This window comes from Apodemus sylvaticus, chromosome 4 (genome assembly GCF_947179515.1).
Source record: "Apodemus sylvaticus chromosome 4, mApoSyl1.1, whole genome shotgun sequence".
NCBI lineage: Eukaryota > Metazoa > Chordata > Mammalia > Rodentia > Muridae > Apodemus > Apodemus sylvaticus.
In genome coordinates this window covers 43656799-43679249 of record NC_067475.1, presented here as the reverse complement: position 1 = coordinate 43679249, position 22451 = coordinate 43656799, and the positions used below count along the sequence as shown (strand labels likewise).

Genomic DNA, 22451 nt, shown 5'->3' with positions numbered 1-22451 from the left:
AAATGTGACCATGACTGTGTTTCAGCAGGCAATTACAATTAATAGGAACAGTGACAGAGTTTTATTTCAAGAAATTATTTCTCCTATTCACAAGTGTGTGCCATTGTTTTTGCCAAGTAATATAGACTGGTGGATATTTTTAACTGAGCAAAAAAAAAATCCAACTGTTACATAAGTGATATTTTAAAAGTAATTTGTTGTATTTGGATGGTTTTTGCATTTATAGCAAAGCTCAAAAGGTAACAAGAATGTTCTTATGTAACTTCCACCCAGTTTCTGCTATTTTAATAATAAGGGATATTGAATTTGAAGAGTGTATCAAACCAATGACCTATAGTAGATAGTATTTTTGCCAGAGTCTATATTTTGAAAGGATTAAAAGAGAGAAAGAGCTACAAATATATGCATTGTGAACTCAAAGTAAGGAGTACATAGAAAAGACAAACCAAGAGAGGTTGCACTAAAGAGTGATGTATAGAAGAATTTGGATCACACAGACGCTGATCATATGCCTGTCTGTGAGGCAGCTCCCTAGCAAATCTTACTCTTGAGATTTTTTTTAAAGTTTTGCCTTCAGGAGATGTTTTAGAAAAAACTAACATCTAAGAAGAAAAAAAGGGTGTCAGACTAACAACAAAACTGGTATCCCTATACCAAAGTGATATTTTCCAATGTCTGTAAATGCTATTGATTTCCAATTGCAAATTATTTTACTTCTCAACACACCATATGGAATTATTTCAGTGCTGCTTGTGTGAGTTTGTAATAATTGATTGTAGAATTAGACACTCCATAAATGTGCCATTGTGAATAACGGAACTTGTTAGCGTACTGCTTGCCTATGGTCAGTAGTTCCTAGCCCATGTTGGCAACCCCAATCCTGCTTCTGGCACTCTGTTCCTGCTAGATGTGAAAAATATTCTCCTTCCATGGGGGCTAGGAACTTTTAAATTTTCTGGCAAAATCATATTTATAGAGCTTCCCTATAAAGCTTGAGCATTTAATGAATATGAATACTATGAGAACTCTGATTATATTTTGCCATTTATCAATATATGATCTATAATGCAAGCCAATTTATGTGGCTCTGCATCTCACCTGTAATTATTTATTACTCCTGTTCTCTTTTTTTATTGCATCCAGGAAAATGAACACCAAAGTTCCAGAAAATATACACATTGTGATTGTTCACCTTATTTACACTGAGTTTGTTTCAGGTCTTCTTGAAAATCTTTGAAGCACTGTGTTATAATCTGATAATCTATAATTTGGTCAACTTCTTCCCAATTACGGAGAGTTCTATGGTAGAACAAAAACCCTAGCAGATAGTGATTTTGGCAAAGCTTACTAAAAATGTCTCCCTTTGAGGCAGGAAAAGCATGTTTTAGTCATACTCAGAACATCTGCCAGGCCCAAATCTAAACGGCTAAATGTTATTTGGAATTATTCTATGGATTTTAAATGTCTAAGTAATGAAGTAGCTATGACTGGACTAAAAAGTGTAAGACCTTCCTTCCATAAATGAAGAGAAACAAATGCACCACACTTTGCTTAGATAAGAGTGTTCCCTATGATGAAATATCCTTTTCCCATCAAGTTGGGCCTGATTTTTTTTTAAAAGCTTATGCAAGCTTAAGTTAGCTATCTGCTGTTTGGCAGCGAATTGAGGCAGCCTGGGTTCCATGCATGCCAACCTGCCTAGACATTGATGCCAATCAACAAAATAATGACCTCATTTTGACAAGAGACTGAAATTTCATCAGAAAGCATAATGGGTTGTAAAAGTGATATAGAGCAAAGCTATTTCATCACAAATACATGGCACACTTGACAGAACTGTAAGCCAAATAGTCTTTAAAGATTGAATTGGGAAGATGAACTTATGATCATCAGGTCTTAATAAGTATAGAACCCTGGAGCATTTACACTCCTGTTATGTAGAGATAAAGATATACTGACTTATCAATTTGAGCATAAAACACAGAAACAGAAACTCTTATTATATGTTCACAATATAGATGATCACTTAGCGACAGTTTTGAAATTTGGCTCTGGGGCCTCACTTAGCTTACCGATCTGGAGAGGGCCAAACAGCTTTTGTGGCTGGCTGCAACTGTGCTTTTCTGCATAGAGTACTATATAACATGGTTTGCTAATTCAGAAGTTAATTTCAATGTGCAGTGAAGCCATGGTATCTACTTTTTAGTTTCACCAGCTTTGTAATCCAGGTCTCCTCATTCCTCAGCAGTCCATGAATTAGTGAGGATGATCTAAGTGCATACATAGTTGGATAAGATTATCAACATCATTGATTCCAAAAAAAAATGTTCATGGAAATTGAAGCAATAAATGGGCTTGGAGCATCATGAGACTCGCTCTTTATGGGTCATGTAGTCAACGTAGGTGTGCTTCCTTTTGGACTGCAAAGATGTTTACTCATGCTCACCTTTGTCATTCAATCTCACAGATTCATTTCTTATTTGCAAATGACAAATAACTTCGTATATCTCAGGATGAAGCCTTTGAAATAGTATGACCATCAAAAGATGCCTTAGAAAAGGATGGAAGTGGGCAATACAATGGGCCCTTTACTTCTACTTGGTCTTTTAAATGTTTTTTCTCATTTTTCTATTTTTTATGTTTTTATTTTCCACTGTAGTGTGGCTGCCATGGCTTGGCTAAGAATGGCCCCAAAGGCTCAGATATTTTAATTCTTGCTCATCGAGAGTGGCACTGCTTGAGAGGAATTAGGAGCTGTGACTTTGTTGGAGGAGGTGTTGGGATTGGCTTTGGGGCTTCAGAAGCCCACACCAGCACCAGTGACTCCCTGTCTTTCTACTGTCTATGGATCCACATAGAGAATTCTCAGCTACTTCCCTAGCACCATGTTTGTGTACATAGCCATGCTCTTCCCCTTGATTAGAATGGCTAAACATTGGACACTGTAAGCAAAACACAATTAAATGATTTTCTTTGTAAGACATGGTCACCATGCCACTTCACAGCAAAAGAACACTAATTACATTACATGTGTCCAGCCACATTGATTGTCAAGGGAGCGAATATTTTCTTTACCTACTACTGCCTAGGGTTTCTCATTGGGTAGATTTCCCAGATCTAGCTTGAGACTTACTATTATTACATATTTGCTTATCCTCTCTTCTTTCATGTGTGTGTGTGTGTTGTGCGTGGATTTGTGCGTGTGCATACACATATCAGACTTAATTTGTTCAACATAATTTTGCTTTGTATGCATCTGTATTGTTGTATGAATCAGATAATTTCCTGTTGATGCTAGTTATTTTCTTGTATTAATTACCTAGGGGTTGTTCAGATTCAAGTATATCTGAGTTGTTTCCAGATTTAAGCTGGCACGAATAAGCTGTCATGAATATTTTTGTGCATACTCTTTTTAATCTTGATTTTACTGCTTTTGGGTAAATATCTATGAAAGATGTTGTTGGAATAAAGGCGTAGATTTTAATTTATTTATTTTGGGAAACTGCTGAATATCTATTCTAACTGAGTCTATCATTTTATATTCTTACCTGTTATTAGTGTACAAGAATTCCCTATTTTTATAACATTGAATGCTCAGATTATTGTCTATTTAGCAATTGTAGGATGGTGAGAATCTGTCCAGCTGCAGTCTTGATATGTATTTTTGTGATATAGAGCATTTTAATGTGATTTTATATGTATTTAAGTTTACTTTCTAAAACTATCTGTTCAAATCTTTTGCTGCCCTGATTTCCATACATTTTATGATTTATAGTATTTCACTATGCATTTTAAAGGAGTTATTAATAGTATTATATATACATATATATTTTCTATATTTTCACCTTTGATACATTCTCTTAATGATGTCCTAAAATCTATTAGCACTTGTATTGATTGTCAGAAATTTTTGACTAACTTGGATTTGCTAAAACCTTCTGATTGTGTTTTTTTTTTTTTTCTGCAGCTTTGTGGTTTTGTGATTTGCTTTTTGGATCACAGCCCATGTTAAACTCTCTAAACTGTATACCTTTTTCAATGAAGTGAAATAGAGCTTATGTTCTTCATCAGTTGTATATGTCTCTTATGATGTATGGTATGATAAAGCATAGATGTATGCAGATGTCACAATCAAATTGTGGCATTTAACATTTCTATCTCTTAAAACTCATTTGAGCCGGGCATGGTGGTGCACGCCTGTAATTCCAGCACTTGGGAGGCAGAGGCAGGTGGATTTCTGAGTTTGAGGCCAGCCTGGTCTACAGAGTGAGTTCTAGAACAGCCAGGACCACACAGAAAAACCCTGTCTCAGAAATCCAAAATAATAATAATAATAATAATAATAATAAATAAATAAAATAAAAGATAAAACCTAGGCATTGTTTTTTTTATTCGATATATTTTTTATTTACATTTCAAATGATTTCCCCTTTTCTAGCCCCCCACTCCCCGAAAGTCCCACAAGCCCCCTTCTCTCCCTCTGTCCTCCCACTCACTCCTTCCCACTTCCCCGTTCTGGTTTTGCCTAATGCTGCTTCACTGAGTCGTTCCAGAACAGGGGGCCACTCTTCCTTTCTTCTTGTACCCATTTGATGTGTGGATTATGTTTTGGGTATTCCAGTTTTCTAGGTTAATATCCACTTATTAGTGAGTGCATACCATTATTCACCTTTTGAGCCAGGGTTACCTCACTTAGTATGATGTTCTCTAGCTCCATCCATTTGCCTAAGAATTTCATGAATTCATTGTTTCTAATGGCTAAATAGTACTCCATTGTGTAGATATACCACATTTTTTGCATCCACTCTTCTGTTGAGGGATACCTGGGTTCTTTCCAGCTTCTGGCAATTATAAATAGGGCTGCTATGAACATAGTAGAGCATGTATCCTTATTACATGGTGGGGAATCCTCTGGGTATATGCCCAGGAGTGGTATAGCAGGATCTTCTGGAAGTGAGGTGCCACCAGACTGATTCCCAGAGTGGTTGTACCAATTTGCAACCCCACCAGCAGTGGAGGAGTGTTCCTCTTTCTTCACACCCTCTGTAACACCTGCTCTCTCCTGAATTTTTAATCTTAGCCATTCTGACTGGTGTAAGGTGAAATCTCAGGGTTGTTTTGATTTGCATTTCCCTAATGACTAATGAAGTTGAGCATTTTTTAAGATGCTTCTCCGCCATCCAAAGTTCTTCAGCTGAGAATTCTTTGTTTAACTCTGTACCCCATTTTTTAATAGGGTTGTTTGGTTTTCTGGAGTCTAACTTCTTGAGTTCTTTATATATATTGGATATTAGCCCTCTATCTGATGTAGGATTGGTGAAGATCTTTTCCCAATTTGTTGGTTGCCGATTTGTCCTCTTGATGGTGTCCTTTGCCTTACAGAAACTTTGTAATTTTATGAGGTCCCATTTGTCAATTCTTGCTCTTAGAGCATACGCTATTGGTGTTCTGTTCAGAAACTTTCTCCCTGTACCGATGTCCTCAAGGGTCTTCCCCAGTTTCTTTTCTATTAGCTTCAGAGTGTCTGGCTTTATGTGGAGGTCCTTGATCCATTTGGATTTGAGCTTAGTACAAGGAGACAAGGATGGATCAATTCGCATTCTTCTGCATGCTGACCTCCAGTTGAACCAGCACCATTTGTTGAAAAGGCTATCTTTTTTCCATTGGATGTTTTCAGCCTCTTTGTCGAGGATCAAGTGACCATAGGTGTGTGGGTTCATTTCTGGATCTTCAATCCTGTTCCATTGATCCTCCTGCCTGTCACTGTACCAATACCATGCAGTTTTTAACACTATTGCTCTGTAGTATTGCTTGAGGTCAGGGATACTGATTCCCCCAGAATTTCTTTTGTTGCTGAGAATAGTTTTAGCTATCCTGGGTTTTTTTGTTATTCCAGATGAATTTGAGAATTGCTCTTTCTAACTCTTTAAAGAATTGAGTTGGGATTTTGATGGGTATTGCAGTGAATCTGTATATTGCTTTTGGCAAAATGGCCATTTTAACTATATTGATTCTACCGATCCATGAGCATGGGAGGTTTTCCCATTTTTTGAGGTCTTCTTCCATTTCCTTCTTCAGAGTCTTGAAGTTCTTGTCATACAGATATTTCACATGTTTGGTAAGAGTCACCCCAAGATACTTTATACTGTTTGTGGCTATTGTGAAGGGGGTCATTTCCCTAATTTCTTTCTCAGCCTGCTTATCCTTTGAGTGTTGGAAGGCCACTGATTTGCTTGAGTTGATTTTATAACCTGCCACTTTGCTGAAGTTGTTTATCAGCTGTAGGAGTTCTCTAGTGGAGTTTTTTGGGTCACTTAGGTAGACTATCATGTCATCTGCAAATAATGATAGTTTGACTTCTTCCTTTCCAATTTGTATCCCTTTGACCTCCTTATGTTGTCGAATTGCCCGAGCTAGTACCTCAAGTACAATAATGAAAAGATAAGGAGAAAGGGGGCAGCCCTGTCTAGTCCCTGATTTTAGAGGGATTGCTTCAAGTCTCTCTCCATTTAGTTTGATGCTGGCTACCGGTTTGCTGTATATTGCTTTTACTATGTTTAGGTATGGGCCTTCAATTCCTGTTCTTTCCAAGACTTTAAGCATGAAAGGATGCTGAATTTTGTCAAATGCTTTTTCAGCATCCAATGAAATGACCATGTGGTCTTTTTCTTTGAGTTTGTTTATGTAGTGGATTGCATTGATGAATTTCTGTATATTAAACCAACCCTGCATTCCCGGAATAAAGCCTACTTGATCATGGTGGATGATCGTTTTGATGTGTTCTTGGATTCGGTTGGCAAGAATTTTATTGAGTATTTTCTTTGTTGGATCTTTGTGTGGCTTTGGTATCAGCGTAATTGTGGCTTCATAGAAGGAATTGGGTAGTGTTCCTTCTGTTTCTATTTTGTGGAATAGTTTGAAGAGTATTGGTGTTAACTCTTCTTTGAAGGTCTGATAGAATTCTGCACTGAAAGGCATTGTTTAAAAAAAAACTCGTTTTAAACTTCTGAGTAGCACACTGGCATCATATATATTGAATTAAGAGTAACATTTGAGTGCCTGCATGCAATGTGTTCCTATGCAGCAGGGTGGTTAGGATCACTATCACCTTACATTAGGAAGTGCAGACTCTGTCCTATTTTTTATGGTCTTCAAATCCCAGGGCTTGTAGACAGACCTGCCAACTTTGATGAAATATCACTACTGAGAGACAATGAACCATATTTATCATTCTGTATCAACCTATTTCACTTAATATAATGGTACTTTATATAATATAAAGAGATGCTATTGCATCTCTTTCTCTTTTTCTGCAAATAAAAGAATACTAGCTTTTTAGTGAGAGAATAGCATTCTATTGCATACAGCCTCCAAATCTTTTTTCATTCATCCAATAATGGACATAAATATTGTTACTATTGTCTCAGTGTCATAACTACTATGATTAGTGTGACCATGTAACTAAGACACATCCATAGATACACTTTTGGGACTGTGTGGACCAATCAGCAAGCGATGACCTCAAATAAGAGATGTAGTCTTTGCTTTCTCAGAAACCTCCATATCCTTCTGCACGGTGGCTGTGCTGATCCACCTGGGGAACACAAAATTTCTTTTTCATATGTACATAGGCCAGCACCAGTTTTGTTTGTCTTTGTTAGCAGCCATGCCAAGTGCCTTCAAACTGTATTTCATTGTGTCTCTCGTTTGTAATCCCTTGTGTCTAATGGCCCTGAGTTCACTATTATAAAATTATAGTTTTATGAATTTGAGTTTTATATGGTTTATGATTTGAATATTTTTGGCCACTTCAATTGGATTGTTTCTGTGGCCAAGTTTCCCACATATTCTGTATTTTAATACTTTGTCAAAATAATAGTTTGCAAAAATAATTTCCATGCTATAGGTTGTCTACATATTTTCTAATCTTTCTTCTAATATTTTTCTATTCTTCATTTTCTGGAGATAATCCTGTGTTTTTTCTTTTCTGCTGTTGTTTATATGATTTTGGGATTTTGTCTAAAAGATTCACTGTCTATGCAAGGAATTTTCCATGCTTTCTTCTAGTATTTTTAAAATTTCAGGACTTATGCTTGGGTATTTGATTCATTTAATGCTGAGTTTTATACCAGGAAAATGTAAGGCTTCCACCCCTTTTAGTAAAAGAATCACTTTTCTCCTTGTACTTGTACATTTGGTGTTCAATATCAGTTGTTCTCAGCTGGGCAGTGGTGGCACACGCCTTTAATCCCAGTACTTGAGAGGCAGAAGCAGGTAGATTTCTGAGTTCGAGGCCAGCCTGGTCTACAGAGTGAGTTCCAGGATAGCCAGGGCTACACAGAGAAACCCTGTCTTGAAAAAAAAAACAGCAAAACAAACAAAAAAAGTCAATTGTTCTCATCAGAACTCCATCCTGTCCAGCTCAATTGGAATATGTTCTGATGCAGTTATAGTAAATCCTGGAGACTTAGACATATTCTAAAATGAAATGATATCTTTGAATTCTATTGGCTTCTGCCTTTTTATTTTTGGCTATTCCAAATCCTTTGAATTTCTGGAGAACTTTTAGAAATAGCAAGTTGGTTTATACAAAGAAAACTTTCAAGAATCTTGTTGTGGATTATGTTGAATCTGTAGATTAGTTTGGAGAAAATAATTTTCTCAACAGAAAAGAGCTTTACAATCCACAAATATGGAGATGGTCAGCTTGACATAATCCAAATCATCAGGAAGGAGTGTCTACATGCAGGACTTTTTCAGGTTGGGTTGTCGGCAGGTACAGCTATAGAGAGGTGCTTTGATTTTTTTTAAATTGATATAGGAATACTAAGCCTGATAGTGCCAGGTTTTCTGTCCTTGACTATTTAAGGGTAGAGCAAGATAGCATGATGTATAAACTTATTTCTGCCTTCTCTTGACTGTGGACGTGATGTTACCAGCTGCTTTAACTTCCTTCTATTTTGAATATCCCACAATGGATTATTAACTGGAAATGAAAGCAAAAATAAACCCTTTCTTCCTTAAGTTGCTTTTAGTCAAAGTATTTTTTTGTAGCAACAGAGACAAAAGTAAGAATCTTTGATTCTTTCTTAGGAATGTGTTTTTACCTTTAGTGATTTTAAAATATTTCAAAATTATATTTGTTTTATACTATAAATATTATTTTAAATTTTAACTTTCATATTTTGGTTAGTGTACAGAGAGGGATAAATCATGTGATATATAGGAAATATTAAAATTTACTCAAAAGATAATCTTTCCGTTAGCTGTAATTGATCTATGGGCTTCTCATAAATGCCTTTGGTCACATTGAAGGAGTCTTCATTTATTATTTTTTGTTGATCAACTTTATCATGGACAAATTTAATTTTTAATTTTACTAAATTTACTTTTTGTATCCTTTTCAGACACATTTCTCTTCTGTTATATGGCAAATTAGATAAATTGAGAGTCTAATATTAAATTAACCTTACATTCCTGGGATATGCTTGTAACCATGGTGTTTTATATTTTTAAATATACCTGAATGTAATTTTCTTGTTTTATTAAATATTTTTAGGTTATTCATATGTCATTGGGCTAAATTTTATTTTTTAATGTATCTGTTAGATTTTTTTTATCACAGAAATGTAATAGCCATATAAAATCCATTGAGCTTCCCCTTCTTTTGCAAGAATTTATGTAAGATTAATGTTATTTCTTCCTTGAGTGTAGTTGAAATCACTAATGAAATCATCTGAGTCTTTAATTTGTTCTATGACAATGTTTTGTTTTTCCAGTTACGAACTCAATTTGTGTACCAGTTGTGGATCTCCCTTTTCAATTTTAATTTTCTACAGTTTGTTGTGTCAACTTTAATCAGTTGCAGTTTGCCCCTCTTTGTCACTTGGTGGCTTTATTGTGTAGGATATTCCTTAGTCATTCTGTACTATCCTTTCCATGTGTTTAGGGTTTGTGTTGGTGGCATTCCCTTTTAAACAACTTCCGCTTTGCTAGCCACAGTGTCGTCGCCTTATATCATTGCCTGACTCCATTCCACCTGGTTCTAAATTAGGTGCATTTGACATGTTTGTCCACTCAGTGACCATTCAAGCAGCTACTGCTTGTAGCCACCCATTGCCCTGAGGAAGGTTTGCAGCCTGCTGTCAACCCTGAAACATCTTAGGACTCACGGACACATATAACTTCCACGAGGTTACTGCTGTGTAGGTGTCCTCTGATCTGGAGGGAAGGGTGTTAGCCTCATGGTAGCTGTTAGTGTGGCCTTACACAGGATGAGAGTTCTTTATGTCATATTCTAGGAACTTTTAAAGTACTGGCCTGTTAAATTCTTCTCCCTTTCCTAATGCCTTGACCATGTGCTCTAACTTATTCCTCCAGTATTTATGATACTTGATAAAGGCTAATTTCATTCGTCTGGAACCTATGACAGCTGGTGAAGGGTTGCATGAGTGGGTACTTTCCTCTTTGCTGTTACATGAACTCTTTATGTTCTGAGAAAGCAGAAGATGCTATTCTTATTTTAACTCTGAGTCTAATGAAAATTCTAATGCTTATCAGACAAGAAGGATGTTTAGAATCTGAACAAAGGCTACATATACACAGGTATAATCATAAATAGTATGTATTCCCTTTACTTTTTTCTTAGAAATATCTTGGATTTGGTGTTTTCAAGACAGCATTTCTCTGTATAGCCCTGGCTGTCCTGGAACTCTCTCTGTAGACCAGGCTGGCCTCGAACTCAGAAATCCTCCTGCCTCTGCCTCCCAGAGTGCTGGGATTACAGGCGTGAGCCACTACCGCCCGGCCTTTAGAAATATCTTTATTAGTAAGTTATATTAATTTATAAACATGTATTTGTTTTTCTTAAAACAGCAGTATTTTTACTTAGTTTCCTTATTTTTCTTTTGGATAGCCTGATGGAAGCCTGATTATCGTAAGGCCAGATAGCATTTTAAAGAAGAATTAAAAAAGCAGATGGCTTGAGACTGAGGAGAGGGTCTAGTTGGTAAAGAGTTTGATGTATCATCATGAGGCTCCAAGGAGGATCTCTGATACCAATGAAAGAGCAGACATAGTGACATAGGCCTAGAAACAGGACTGGAGAGGCAGAGACAGGAGGCTCTGTCTCTGAAGCTGGCTGTCCAGGTAGTCTAGTAGAATTCGTGAGTTTCTGTCTTGTCTCGGAGAATAATTGAGAGAGACACCTGATGACCTCTGACCTTCACATGCATGCACATACATGCATGCTTAAGGACACAGACAAACACACATGAACACACATACTGGATCACATGCACATTAAGTAAAATAACATACCACAGTGAATACTGTAGGTTGAAGGAGAAAATAATTTGGTCTCTTGCCCTCTGGTGAGCAGTGTCTCAGCACACCAGAGCCTGTTGTGGTTTCCTATCCTGAGGCTGCTGGCCTGACATGCCCTTTACCAAGTCTGTAAATATTCTTACTTTGGTCTCAGATCCAGTCTGAGTCACATTTATCTTAGTTACCAAACCTATCTATCTATCTTTGCAGAGCCCAACTAGGTTTACATCTATCTCCCCAAAGCCTTCCTGTACTAACTCAGTCTCCCTGCATGTCCCTCAGCGCACGCTGCCCATCATACATGGGGCATCGTTCACATGTTGTTTGTGTTTTCATCTTTTCTTCCTCATCCTTGCATGTTGGGTTGGGAGAGCCTGGTCTGCTGTCTTTTACTAACCAGTTCTTTGCTATTTCCATACTTTTTTATCCAATTGAAATTAAGGGAAAAGGTTTATTTTCAAAAAATCCAGAAAAAAAAAAGATCACCTCAGAAATTCCATTCTTACTAAGGTTAGTCATCTAATTTCTAGATTAGTGAATCTCACGACTGAGCCAAGGAGCTAGGTACCTCTTTGAGAGCTGTGTCCATGGAAGAGAACAAACCACTGTCCCCCTGCTGTGGGCCGACTGGGAGGAATGCAGTGTTATCCTAGTACACAGAGATTTGCACTTGTAATTCCCTGACAAGTGAAAAGAAAATTCATTACTAGGAATTATAGGAAAGGTTTGCACTGCAGCAAGTGCTACCATGGACAACCTGGCCATGAAGCTACCCTCGGGAAAAACAGTACAAAGTGCCGAGAGGAAAGAAGTCACAGGCTTCCACAGAAAGACATGCTGCAGACCTAGTGAATGCAGAGCTCTTCTTCCTATTCTGTCATCAGTTCTGAGTGAGATGCTCGCTTCCACTTAGCCTGCGTTCTCCCATGGGTAAAGTATAATTCTGATCAGCAGCATTTGCTCTCCTTGCAGTCTTTTCTCCTCTGTAGACAACCATTCTGAGAATATGTTTAAGGATGTCTTTCCATGGAATATGATATTTGCTCACAGGAGAAATGCCTTTTATACCAACTCCCACAACCCTCTCTTGGTCCACAGTATCTGTTTGTTTGTTTGTTTTTAACAGTCTAGCTGTTTAAACTTAATAGTTGTGCATTTAGCTTTTACAGGCCAACAACATCACCTGCAGACCTTATAAGGGAGGGTAGCTTATGGCTGTTGAGGGCTAAATGCTGATAAATAAAGGAAGCCCTCTGTGTGTGATGTTAGCAATGGGTTTGACTGTGGCATTGCCAACGGATTGTATTTATTATCAGGACACATTACTTGACCACACAATGCTGCCCCCCCTTGCAGGCTCACACAGTGAGCCTCAGTGTGCACATCTCTAAAGTTGGAATAATGCCTCTCTGCCTGTTAACAATGCTCTGAGCGTATAAATAGCGTAGAAGGTTTCCTCACCAACTGATTCTAAACCATCTCAATTTCAGTTTAGCCCTAACTTAATATCACCACAAACTTCGAAATTACTTTCTTTTATTATATAAAAATCCACAGTTTAAATATTGTAAACATTTCACCACATTTTACTCCCTGCCGTGGAGAAACAATGTCCTCTTATTGGTGGTTGCTAACAGAATAAACTGCTGAAGAGGCACCTGGAGATTATGTAAGAACTCTGTCCATATGAAAGACATATGCTAGGTGAAATGCACAAACCACTACAATTTTCCTTGACAGCTCAACGCTGCCTTGAAATGTGGGCTATTTCAAGGTAAAAATGTTCCTAAATATTTAAGGTAGATTTTTTTTTTCAAGAAAGGACATTCCACTGTGAGGAGGATGCAAAACCAATATCTCAAGTATGGCACATTTTGTAGCAGCAGAGTATCTTATATACTAGAAAGCCAATAACCTGAATTAATACACAAATTTTTCATGTGTGTTTATGAAGAAAGGATATTGTCTGTAGGCTTGTCCCATGTGAAATACAGCCTCTAAGAAATAGCAAAAGTGTACTTATTTCAGTAATCCACGTTCCCAAGGCTATGACTTTCCTCTGTGTAAACATGTCTACATACTGGATTTCTTTTTAAATCAGCATGTCCTCCCTGGCCATACTGAAGAACGTGCTTACTGTACTGTTTCATTAAACTGCTCCGTTATCAAGTAATTGTTTAAACATAATGCCATTGCACTATCAAAAGGAAAGGTGAGCTAATGGCATTTGCAAATGTCAGGGATTATCTTAACACTTTTATTATAGTTTATAAAAAGTAGGTTCGGGGCATTTTATGGCAATTATTTCTACAGAAATTGGTTATTTAAATAAATTGCTAATTATCTGAAGATGACAGTATTGAAAAAATGCTACTAATGATTTGTTTAATCAGTGTAGCTTGTGGTGGCCACCTACAGGTGGAAATTAGAACACAGGGAAGGTGCCTCTGAGCTGCTATGCTTTCTTTTGTGGTAACAAAGACTTGGACCGCCTCTCCCTAAGGATTCCACACTGGAAGGAGTTTCCAATATACTCCCTAGTGATGGCTTTTGTTTCAAGTCAGATTTCACTTGTCTTTGACAATTTCTTTTTTCCTGTTGTACTTTGATATAATTATTACTGATTTTTAGCTCCTATGATGTTTTAATGTTGCATCCCAACTGAGGTACTTCTCAGGTGAAAGAGAATGGCATCCATAATCACATCAAACAATTATGAATCAGCACAGGTACAATAAACAGGTACCCTCCTGGGAAAACTGGGCCATATGGTCACTCTCATAGCAATTATGAACTGCACTAGCTCTAATTTAATTCCTATTCAACAATTAATTCATTGTTAATATTCTTGGTTTATCATACCTGGGTAATACATCTTTATTAGCTATAAAAATTAACTCATCCTCCTGTAACTTAATTTACATTTGGACACTTAAAATGAAGAAGAAATATAACATGGTACAAATATCAGGGTAGGGGAAGAGTCGGGCACACATGCATTCAAATATTGTATCCACACTTTCTGACAGAGTGATCTTGGGCATGTGATATTTAACCATCCACATTCAGTGTAATTTTGTATTTTTGTAAAAATAAAGGCAAAAATAGCCATCTCAAAGTGATGTTATCAGGACAATATATGTGAAGCTCAAATAAAAATAACTGGCAACTATTAGAAATAGAGCCTCAGTGTTCTGTTTGCTTGCTATAAAAAAGTCCATGTGAGTAACAGTTCTCTGCTCTCTAAGTTGACCTTGTTACTGGTGTCTGTTGGGACTCTGCAGAGCCTGTAAAATTGCTAGTGAAACCACTCTGTCTAAGTTCACAGCATCCTCAGGGGTTGAATTTCGGAGATACGTCATGTTTTCCTTAGTACAAAAATTCCTCTCTTCTATCTTAGTAGTTCTACCATCATAGATATTCAAGAGATAGGTAAGCCCAAACATTGTTCATTTCTGAATTCACAGTTGGTTAAAGATAAGAAGAGTACTAGAACCAATAGTGCATATTGATCCACTGGCCTTGATATCAGCTTAAAAATCATCAATAAAGCATATAGTAAGCCTTTCCTTTTCCTTTTAAAACGTTCTTTTTTAATTATCTGAAAAGCATTCACATTCACCAATGATTCTCATCCTGTGGGTCACAACTCAAAAAAACCAAAACAACAACAAAAAACAACAACAAAATACACAGAACATTCAACACACACAAGCACCACATATAGAAGTTTGGGTAATAATGGAATAAGAAAATGTGTTTTCTTCTGCTGCTAGTGCCTAATTCTTCCCACTACCTGTTAGAGATTGTGGCATGTTAGTATAAAATGTTTCTAGCATAGATGAAATGTAATTTATTAAGTAGCACAACACCCCATAAGCATTTAATTATCTTTGCCATTTTGCTAAAAACCAAAACAGAGAAAGAGAGATATGGAGAGGGAGAGGGAGAGGGAGAGGGAGAGGGAGAGGGAGAGGGAGAGGGAGAGGGAGAGGGAGAGGGAGAGGGAGAGAGAGAGGGAGAGAGAGAGAGAGAGAGAGGGAGAGAAAGTGAGAAAGGAGGGAGAAGGGGGAAGGGGAAAAAGAAGAAGACTATTTTTGGGGACATGTTTGCATATTTAGCTTTGTATCTATGTACTAATGTGATAGATTTCTTAAAATGGAATTTGTATATGAAAAGACATATGTATTTAGATATTATAAATTACTTTTGAAAAAAATACTCACAAAATCCACATTTAAATGGAAGAATCAAGCTATGAATATTCATAAATTTGTGGGCTTTGAACTGACACAGAATCCCCCAAAGTTCTTAATCAACCCCATTAATATTAAGTGGTTAGTTTCATATTTTCATAGATGAATATTTTCTTTAAGTTGAATTTTCCCTCTCATTGACAGTAATATTAGCTTCTACATACTGTACCAGACACTGTTCTTTCCATAAACTGTGTCACTTAAGGCTCCTTAACATGCTGTAATATTATTATTGGTGTCCTTCCCTCCAGATTGGAAAGACTTATATTTAAGCAGGCTATGCAGAGTGTTCCAAGTCACGAGTCTATTAAACAATCTATCTCAGACTAATGATTGCTGGGGTAGAATTCATTACATCCCTCAGTAGTCTACTGTCCTGATTCTTTACTCCTATAGACTACCTAATTCTCAATAAACAGGGGAACCCATGTTTATTGGGTTATCTGTCATTGTATACTGTCATCTCACGAAGATTTATTTTTCCTCCCAAGTCAATCCCTTTTAAACTGACGTCAGACATGACATGCAGATTAAGCTTATGTTTTCATGACAGTTTTAATGGTCAAGTGTACAGGAACCTAGCCTCTGGACTTCACTAGCATGAAGGAACCAGCCTCTTCTACCAATGGCAACTGATACTCTGAGAAAGAAATGAGGATCAGACAGCACTATCAATTATATTGCTTCAAATAAAATTCCCGAAACATTTTAGGTAGAGGTGTTGAATATTAATTGACTATGGGCATAATGAATAGTCTAAGAGGCTGATAAACATAGCTAAAAAGGTATTTAGGTTTCAAAAATATTTTAATAGCAACAAAAATCAAGACATTCACTAAAAAAACCTTTGCTTTTGGAAATAAACTAAAATAGCACCAATGATTTTGTATGCTGTTGGTTTCCCCATTTCTCTCCTCCGATTTCACATCTCTGCATATAACTCTAATCCTGTTAGTGCATTGGTTTCTGGTTGAATTATGCTCATTTTCTCAGAGTATCTTAATCCATGTGTAAAGATGTATTTTTAAATAGTTGTGATGTACATATTTGCCACTATATTAGATTTGTTAATGTTTTAAACTTGTTTTCATGAAGCATAAGTTTGCTGCCACTTGATTTACGTGTATTTTGTAAAAATCAATCTTTCAAATCTTCAGTCTTTGAAATTCCTGATTCGTTCATATTTATTTTTCCTTCTGGGTGTTGTTAAAACTATTAACAATTAGACAGTTGAAGTCCAATTCTTCATGAATTTTTTACTCACTTAATTCATTACATTTTAATTAATATAAGCAAATTAAAACTGCATATTCCTTTTGTTTGTGCAGTGAACACAAAAATCTGTTACAACCCAGCTTCTGTTTTATCGCCAGCTTTAGCTATTATCAGGGAGTTTATGTGGACTTAGTTCTATCAATTAATTGTGTAATCTTAGCTGTCCAAGGAGTCAAATGATGGGGGGGGGGCAAACAGAATTAAACTCAATTATTCAAAACTCTAGTTATCCAAAATTAGCATACATTCCACACTATCTTGCCCATTAAAAATCCTTTTTCCCTTCAATGATTCAGTTATGCATAGTAAATCTCTCCTCACTTTTCACCAGCAAAACTTTACTTCTCACATCATTAAAAATCCTTTTATATTGGTTTAGTGCCTGAGTCTTTTTTATTGTAAAAAGAATTCTTAATGTCCTGATGTTGGACTCTAGGTTTTTACTTTTGAAGTCAAAGCAATCTGATCAGCATCATGACACTGGTAAATAAGAGTTGTTAGAAAGTAGAAAAGGGAGAAGACCTGCCTAGTCCTCTTGGGAGAGCAGAGAGTATAAAAGTCTATCAAGGAAGGCATCGTGCTCTGTCTTCTCTATAAAGATCTGTTTCATCGCATCACTAAATGCAGAACAACATAGAGGGCAGAATGAAAGTGAGCTCAGCCAATGCTCTCTCCAGAATCCATGGTCCTCCAGAGACCTACAGGTTTTATCCTCAAGCTTCACTGCTGAGTATATGTCTTGAAATAGACTGAATTCACCCACAGAACCATGACAGTATTGCCATTCCAATGTTTTGTTTATACCAAAGTCAAAGTTCAGCAACATAAAGGAGTCCTCACAACCTTTCACAGACTGTAGATGGCATAATGTTTAAACCAACAAGGGTTAGCTCCATACTTTGAGGTTGTTATAGATTGTAATTAGTCTTCAATTTAATTACTCTGTAAAATTCATACCAATAAGACATATGATATTCGAAAGTCATCATTTTGTTTTCTAATGGCACACAATGTATGATAGAGCTCATATACTTTGAAATTATCTACTTAGATAAGAAAGGCTGCTATTTTGAGTACCATGAGTATAAACCTAGGATTTAAATTAGAAGAAAGCATTCATGCTTGAAAATATTTTTGGATAGATTGCTGAATAAAAGAAGGCTGAGTAAAAGTCTTAATCATGATGTGTTCTTAAACAGTACTATAGCAAAGAGAATTACTGTATCTACTTAAGCAAGATCGGAAAAACATTGATATGTTTCAAGATAAATCACCTTTATTAACATAATTCAAAGAATGAAAAATGTTTTCCTAAAATACGCTCAATCTGGAAATGATCTGTAATCAATTCATAGATTTCAACACACTGGCTTGCAGTTGAACTTATGACTACAAGGAGGCCCTATTTTTATTTCAGAATTACAGTTCAGTCTAGACCATCAGTGACTCCAGAAGGCACCTTTTTGCAAACCAGAATACTTCGTCAAATCCTGCAAAACAAAGCTTTGTTTCAGTTCTTTCTTTTTACCTTTCTTCCTTCCTTATTTCCCTCTGTCCATCTTTCACTCCTTCCTTCCCTTCCGTTCATTCCATTTCTTCCCTCCCTCCTCTCTCCCTCTTCCCTCTGTCCATCCCTTCTTCCCTCCTTCCCTCCGTTCTTCCTTTCCTTGAGTTTTCAGATTGCTGCAAGATTCTGAGACCAAGGATAATTTGACATTTACTGGACAATTCCACACAGTTCAAACAAAAATGACTTGATGTAATTAAACTTTCTGTCATGTTCCTCTAGTCACTCCACATTGATAAGAGTTTAATTTAAATCCTATGATACCTCGTGGTTTATTTCAGTAGAACAGATTTTTTTTTTTTTGCTTAAATCTAGGTGTTTTTATCAAGGATGATTCTGTCTTTAAATCTATCCAGCTGGTGAACTAACTTCTTTTTTCCTATTTTTTTTTTTGTTCTTATAGCCATAATAATAGCAGTGGCAATGTTTTCAAAATCACCATATCAGCAGTTGTGATTCTGGAAGTTTCTGTCTAATTAACACTTTAGTATGTCCAGTTCTGTTTTATATGGATGCATGTTTATTCTTCACATTGAATTTTAATTTTTGTCTTGAATCTATCATCTCTCTTCTTTTCTCATCTGAAAACTATAAGGAAAATTTTAGATTACAGTTTAGCACAATACTTTCCTATACCTTTAGCACTCTTCTTAAGAACTTTTCTTAATGGAAGAAAATAACTTATAAAGCCTACTTCCCATAAAAATGCTGAGAATAGGTAATTTATATATCCTATTGAATCAGTTATTTTTAATCAAATGGAGTTTATAATAATGTCAATAAAAGATGACTTAATTCTTGCTCAATAACAGGAAGATCTATGTCTTTAGCTTTGGTTCACATTTCCACAGAAAACATAATTCCTCTTAATTTACAAAAAAAGGAAGAAAAAGATGCCTTTATTAGTTTGAAAGGTTTTCATGTTCATTATGCACATTAGAAAAGTTTTAGAAATGGAAGGAAAACATGAAACAGAAAATGTCGTATTGACCTAATTGAACTTCCTCAAATGCCAATGAGAATTTGCTGGTGTTTTTAACACTTGTATAATAATGTTGCCCTTTAAATGTAACTGGTTAAATTTTCAAAGCTGTGTCCTGGGATTTTGCCATTTGATGTCCATTAATATCAATTGGAATATGCCGACAAATCCCTGTATACCACTTTGAAATTTTACCCCTTAGTGTTAATGATAGTCTTCTAACAGTGAAGTAAGAAATAAATTATTTATTTGCTTAGTTCAAATTTCCTTTAGTCTCTTGAGTAAACTAAATAAGGAAAGAAAAAAATACCAATATTTCTTTATTAGTTCAAAGTAACATCTATATCAAGAACCAATTGGCTAAGTATGTATTGAACAGTCTGTTATATTATGCAGTTAGCTCCATCTATCTGAATATTTATGCTGTGGGTGTCCTTTTAGTTATATTCATAATTAGATTTATTTTATTATACCTACAATATATAGTACTGTATTCAATAGCTTACTTGCTATATTATCATTCCTTTTATGGTTAAAATATAAAGGTAATAAAGAACCATTAATAAATATTTTGGCATAGAAATAAAATCCTGATGTCTAGTTTCTCGTTTGTCTAACTTAAAAAAATTGTGTTGTTAATACCTGTGTGAAATTCTGAAGTATCAGCATAGAATAGTCAGTAAGAAATGTTTAGGTAACAGAGAAATAATAAAGCATTCCCATATATACATTTAGTGATAATAAGGAAGCATCCATTTTGCATACATTTACCTTAATATGGAACATATAAAAAAACTCATATAAAAAGACACCGCTTGGTAAGAGAACTTATCACAATAAGCCACTTTTAGCTCACAGCAAAACTGAAAGGAACAAAGATTTTTCATGTATGAGAGATCACACACACACACACACACACAGGCACACGCACATGCACACGCACACACATGCTGTCAGCATTTTTCACCAGAGTAGATAACTGTTGATACATCAACGTCAACAGCACCAAAGCCCACACTTGGCACCAGGCTTCACTTTCATTGCTTTATGGTCTTTGAACTTGGATTAGTAGGTAACAATGTGAGCCTACCATTGTACTACCATTCATTAGTTTCACTTCCGAAATTCTCCTGACTCTGCCTCCTCGTCCGTGGTCCCTCATTCCCTTCTCCCCCTTCCTCCCACCACTGATTGTTTTTTACTGTCTCCAAGGTTTTGTTTTTTCCACACCACACTTGGCATGACTATATAAGGTAGCTTGTCCAGTTGAAAAGCCATTGGTTGTCAGGAACATTCTATGGTCTTCCTAGAATAGTGCCCCCCCCCACCCCGACCCCATAAAACACTCTAAGTTCATATTGCTCAGGCTGATGGTTGAAGTGGTAATGGGATCTGGAAGTACCTGCATATCTGCACTGTTTAGTGGACTTTGGCTTCAGACAAAAATCAAATTCCTTCAGAATTAGAGCTACCTTTAACTTAGAAAATGCTTTGAAGGCATTAGCTATAAAAGTGCTAGTTCACTCTAGAATATAGCTGAAGCATCAAAGTAGGTTTAGTACACCTGTTTAATATTACTACAGTGTGGTCTGCCCATTATGTAATTTTTATTTCTGTTAGGTTGGGGACTAAGATACTGGTAACACTTGGCATATACATACATACATACACACACACACACATATATATATATATATATATATATATATATATATATATATATGCATATATATGTCTGTGTGTGTGTGTGTGTATAGGGTAGAGGGGGGAGAGAGATGTATTATAATTACAGGCGTCAAGTTAGTTCTTTCTAATTTTACTTGAATTTTCCAGTAGGTGAGATTATATCTGGCTTACTGTGCATCTTCAAACTGTGTAAAATACACCTACAGAGCTACGTAGCCTATGCATGTCCTCATGCCAGCCCCCTTGTATTTGTGGAACAATAACAGTTGCATGATCATTTTCATGCTAGATGTGATGGCTTTCTGTTCCCTGGCTCTATTTAGAACAGATGTTTGAATGCTCCATGCAATGCCACTTATACCTTACTGTTTATCAAATCATAACTTGTGTATATTTTATGTAAGAGTTCTGGGCTTTTCATGCCTATTTTGTGACTTGTCTAGACTTGATAATAGCACCAAAGTCCTTAAATATACATTCACTGAGAAACTAAAACACTTTGAAAACAGATAAAGAAATTGTAAATTTGTTTAGAAAACTGCTGCTGCTGCTTAATGCTAAATATAAGGCGACATGTGCCCAAGTCCGACATTCTAACCTTGTGACTTCCTTATCTTCTGCAGGGACTGCCATCCGGCCCATTGCTCTGAGAGCTGTGACCGCCATTGCCCGGGCTTTGCCTGGGTTTCCTATTTTGGCCACAGGTGGAATTGACTCAGCTGAAAGTGGACTTCAGTTCCTTCATAGTGGTGCTTCAGTTCTCCAGGTAGCACTCTTGCCTTTCCTTTTTTAATTTTTTAAAAGTAATTTCCCAATACAAGATGAATCATGTGACAGATATCCATGCTTTGGAAACCTCCAAAAAATTGGCAGTGGATAAGCAAAATGGTGGCACCCAATGCTATTTGTTTTTGAGTCTGAGAAAACCCAGATTTCACTCCATGTCCTGCTAAAAAGAACTTGTGAATGCCTTTGGTTAGTATATTTGTCTGTCTGTCCTAGAATAAATGAAAACAGATAATAGATGCATAATATACTTTCAGATGAGAAACAATTGCAATGTGAAAAATGTATATAAAATGGGGTCTCCATGAAGAAATGAATGAATCAAATGTTTAGGCTAACAACCCCTAGCCTGATGAGAGTGCCTCAAGGAATTACCACATTTATCTCCTAATTTCCTGACACACAGAGAAGTTTTTGGCTTTCTGACATTCATATTACAAAAAAAAAGTAACTTGCTGAGCTTCTTACACTAAAAATCTGAGAAAAGTTCTTCCAATGCCTTCACAAAGAGATTCCTAACAGCACGCACATACATAATAAAAATCTTTTATTATAAGTTCTTCTTATCTGAGAT

At 36.3% G+C, this 22451-nt stretch overlaps 1 protein-coding gene across 1 annotated transcript in view; it reads left to right on the top strand.

The window, feature by feature from the left end:
• Positions 1-22451, top strand: part of Dpyd (dihydropyrimidine dehydrogenase) — a 900155-nt gene that overhangs the window by 710335 nt on the left and 167369 nt on the right. The window contains exon 19 of the mRNA XM_052179342.1: positions 21715-21857. Coding sequence (XP_052035302.1) covers positions 21715-21857 — 143 coding nt within the window. The remainder of the gene's footprint in view (positions 1-21714; positions 21858-22451) is intronic.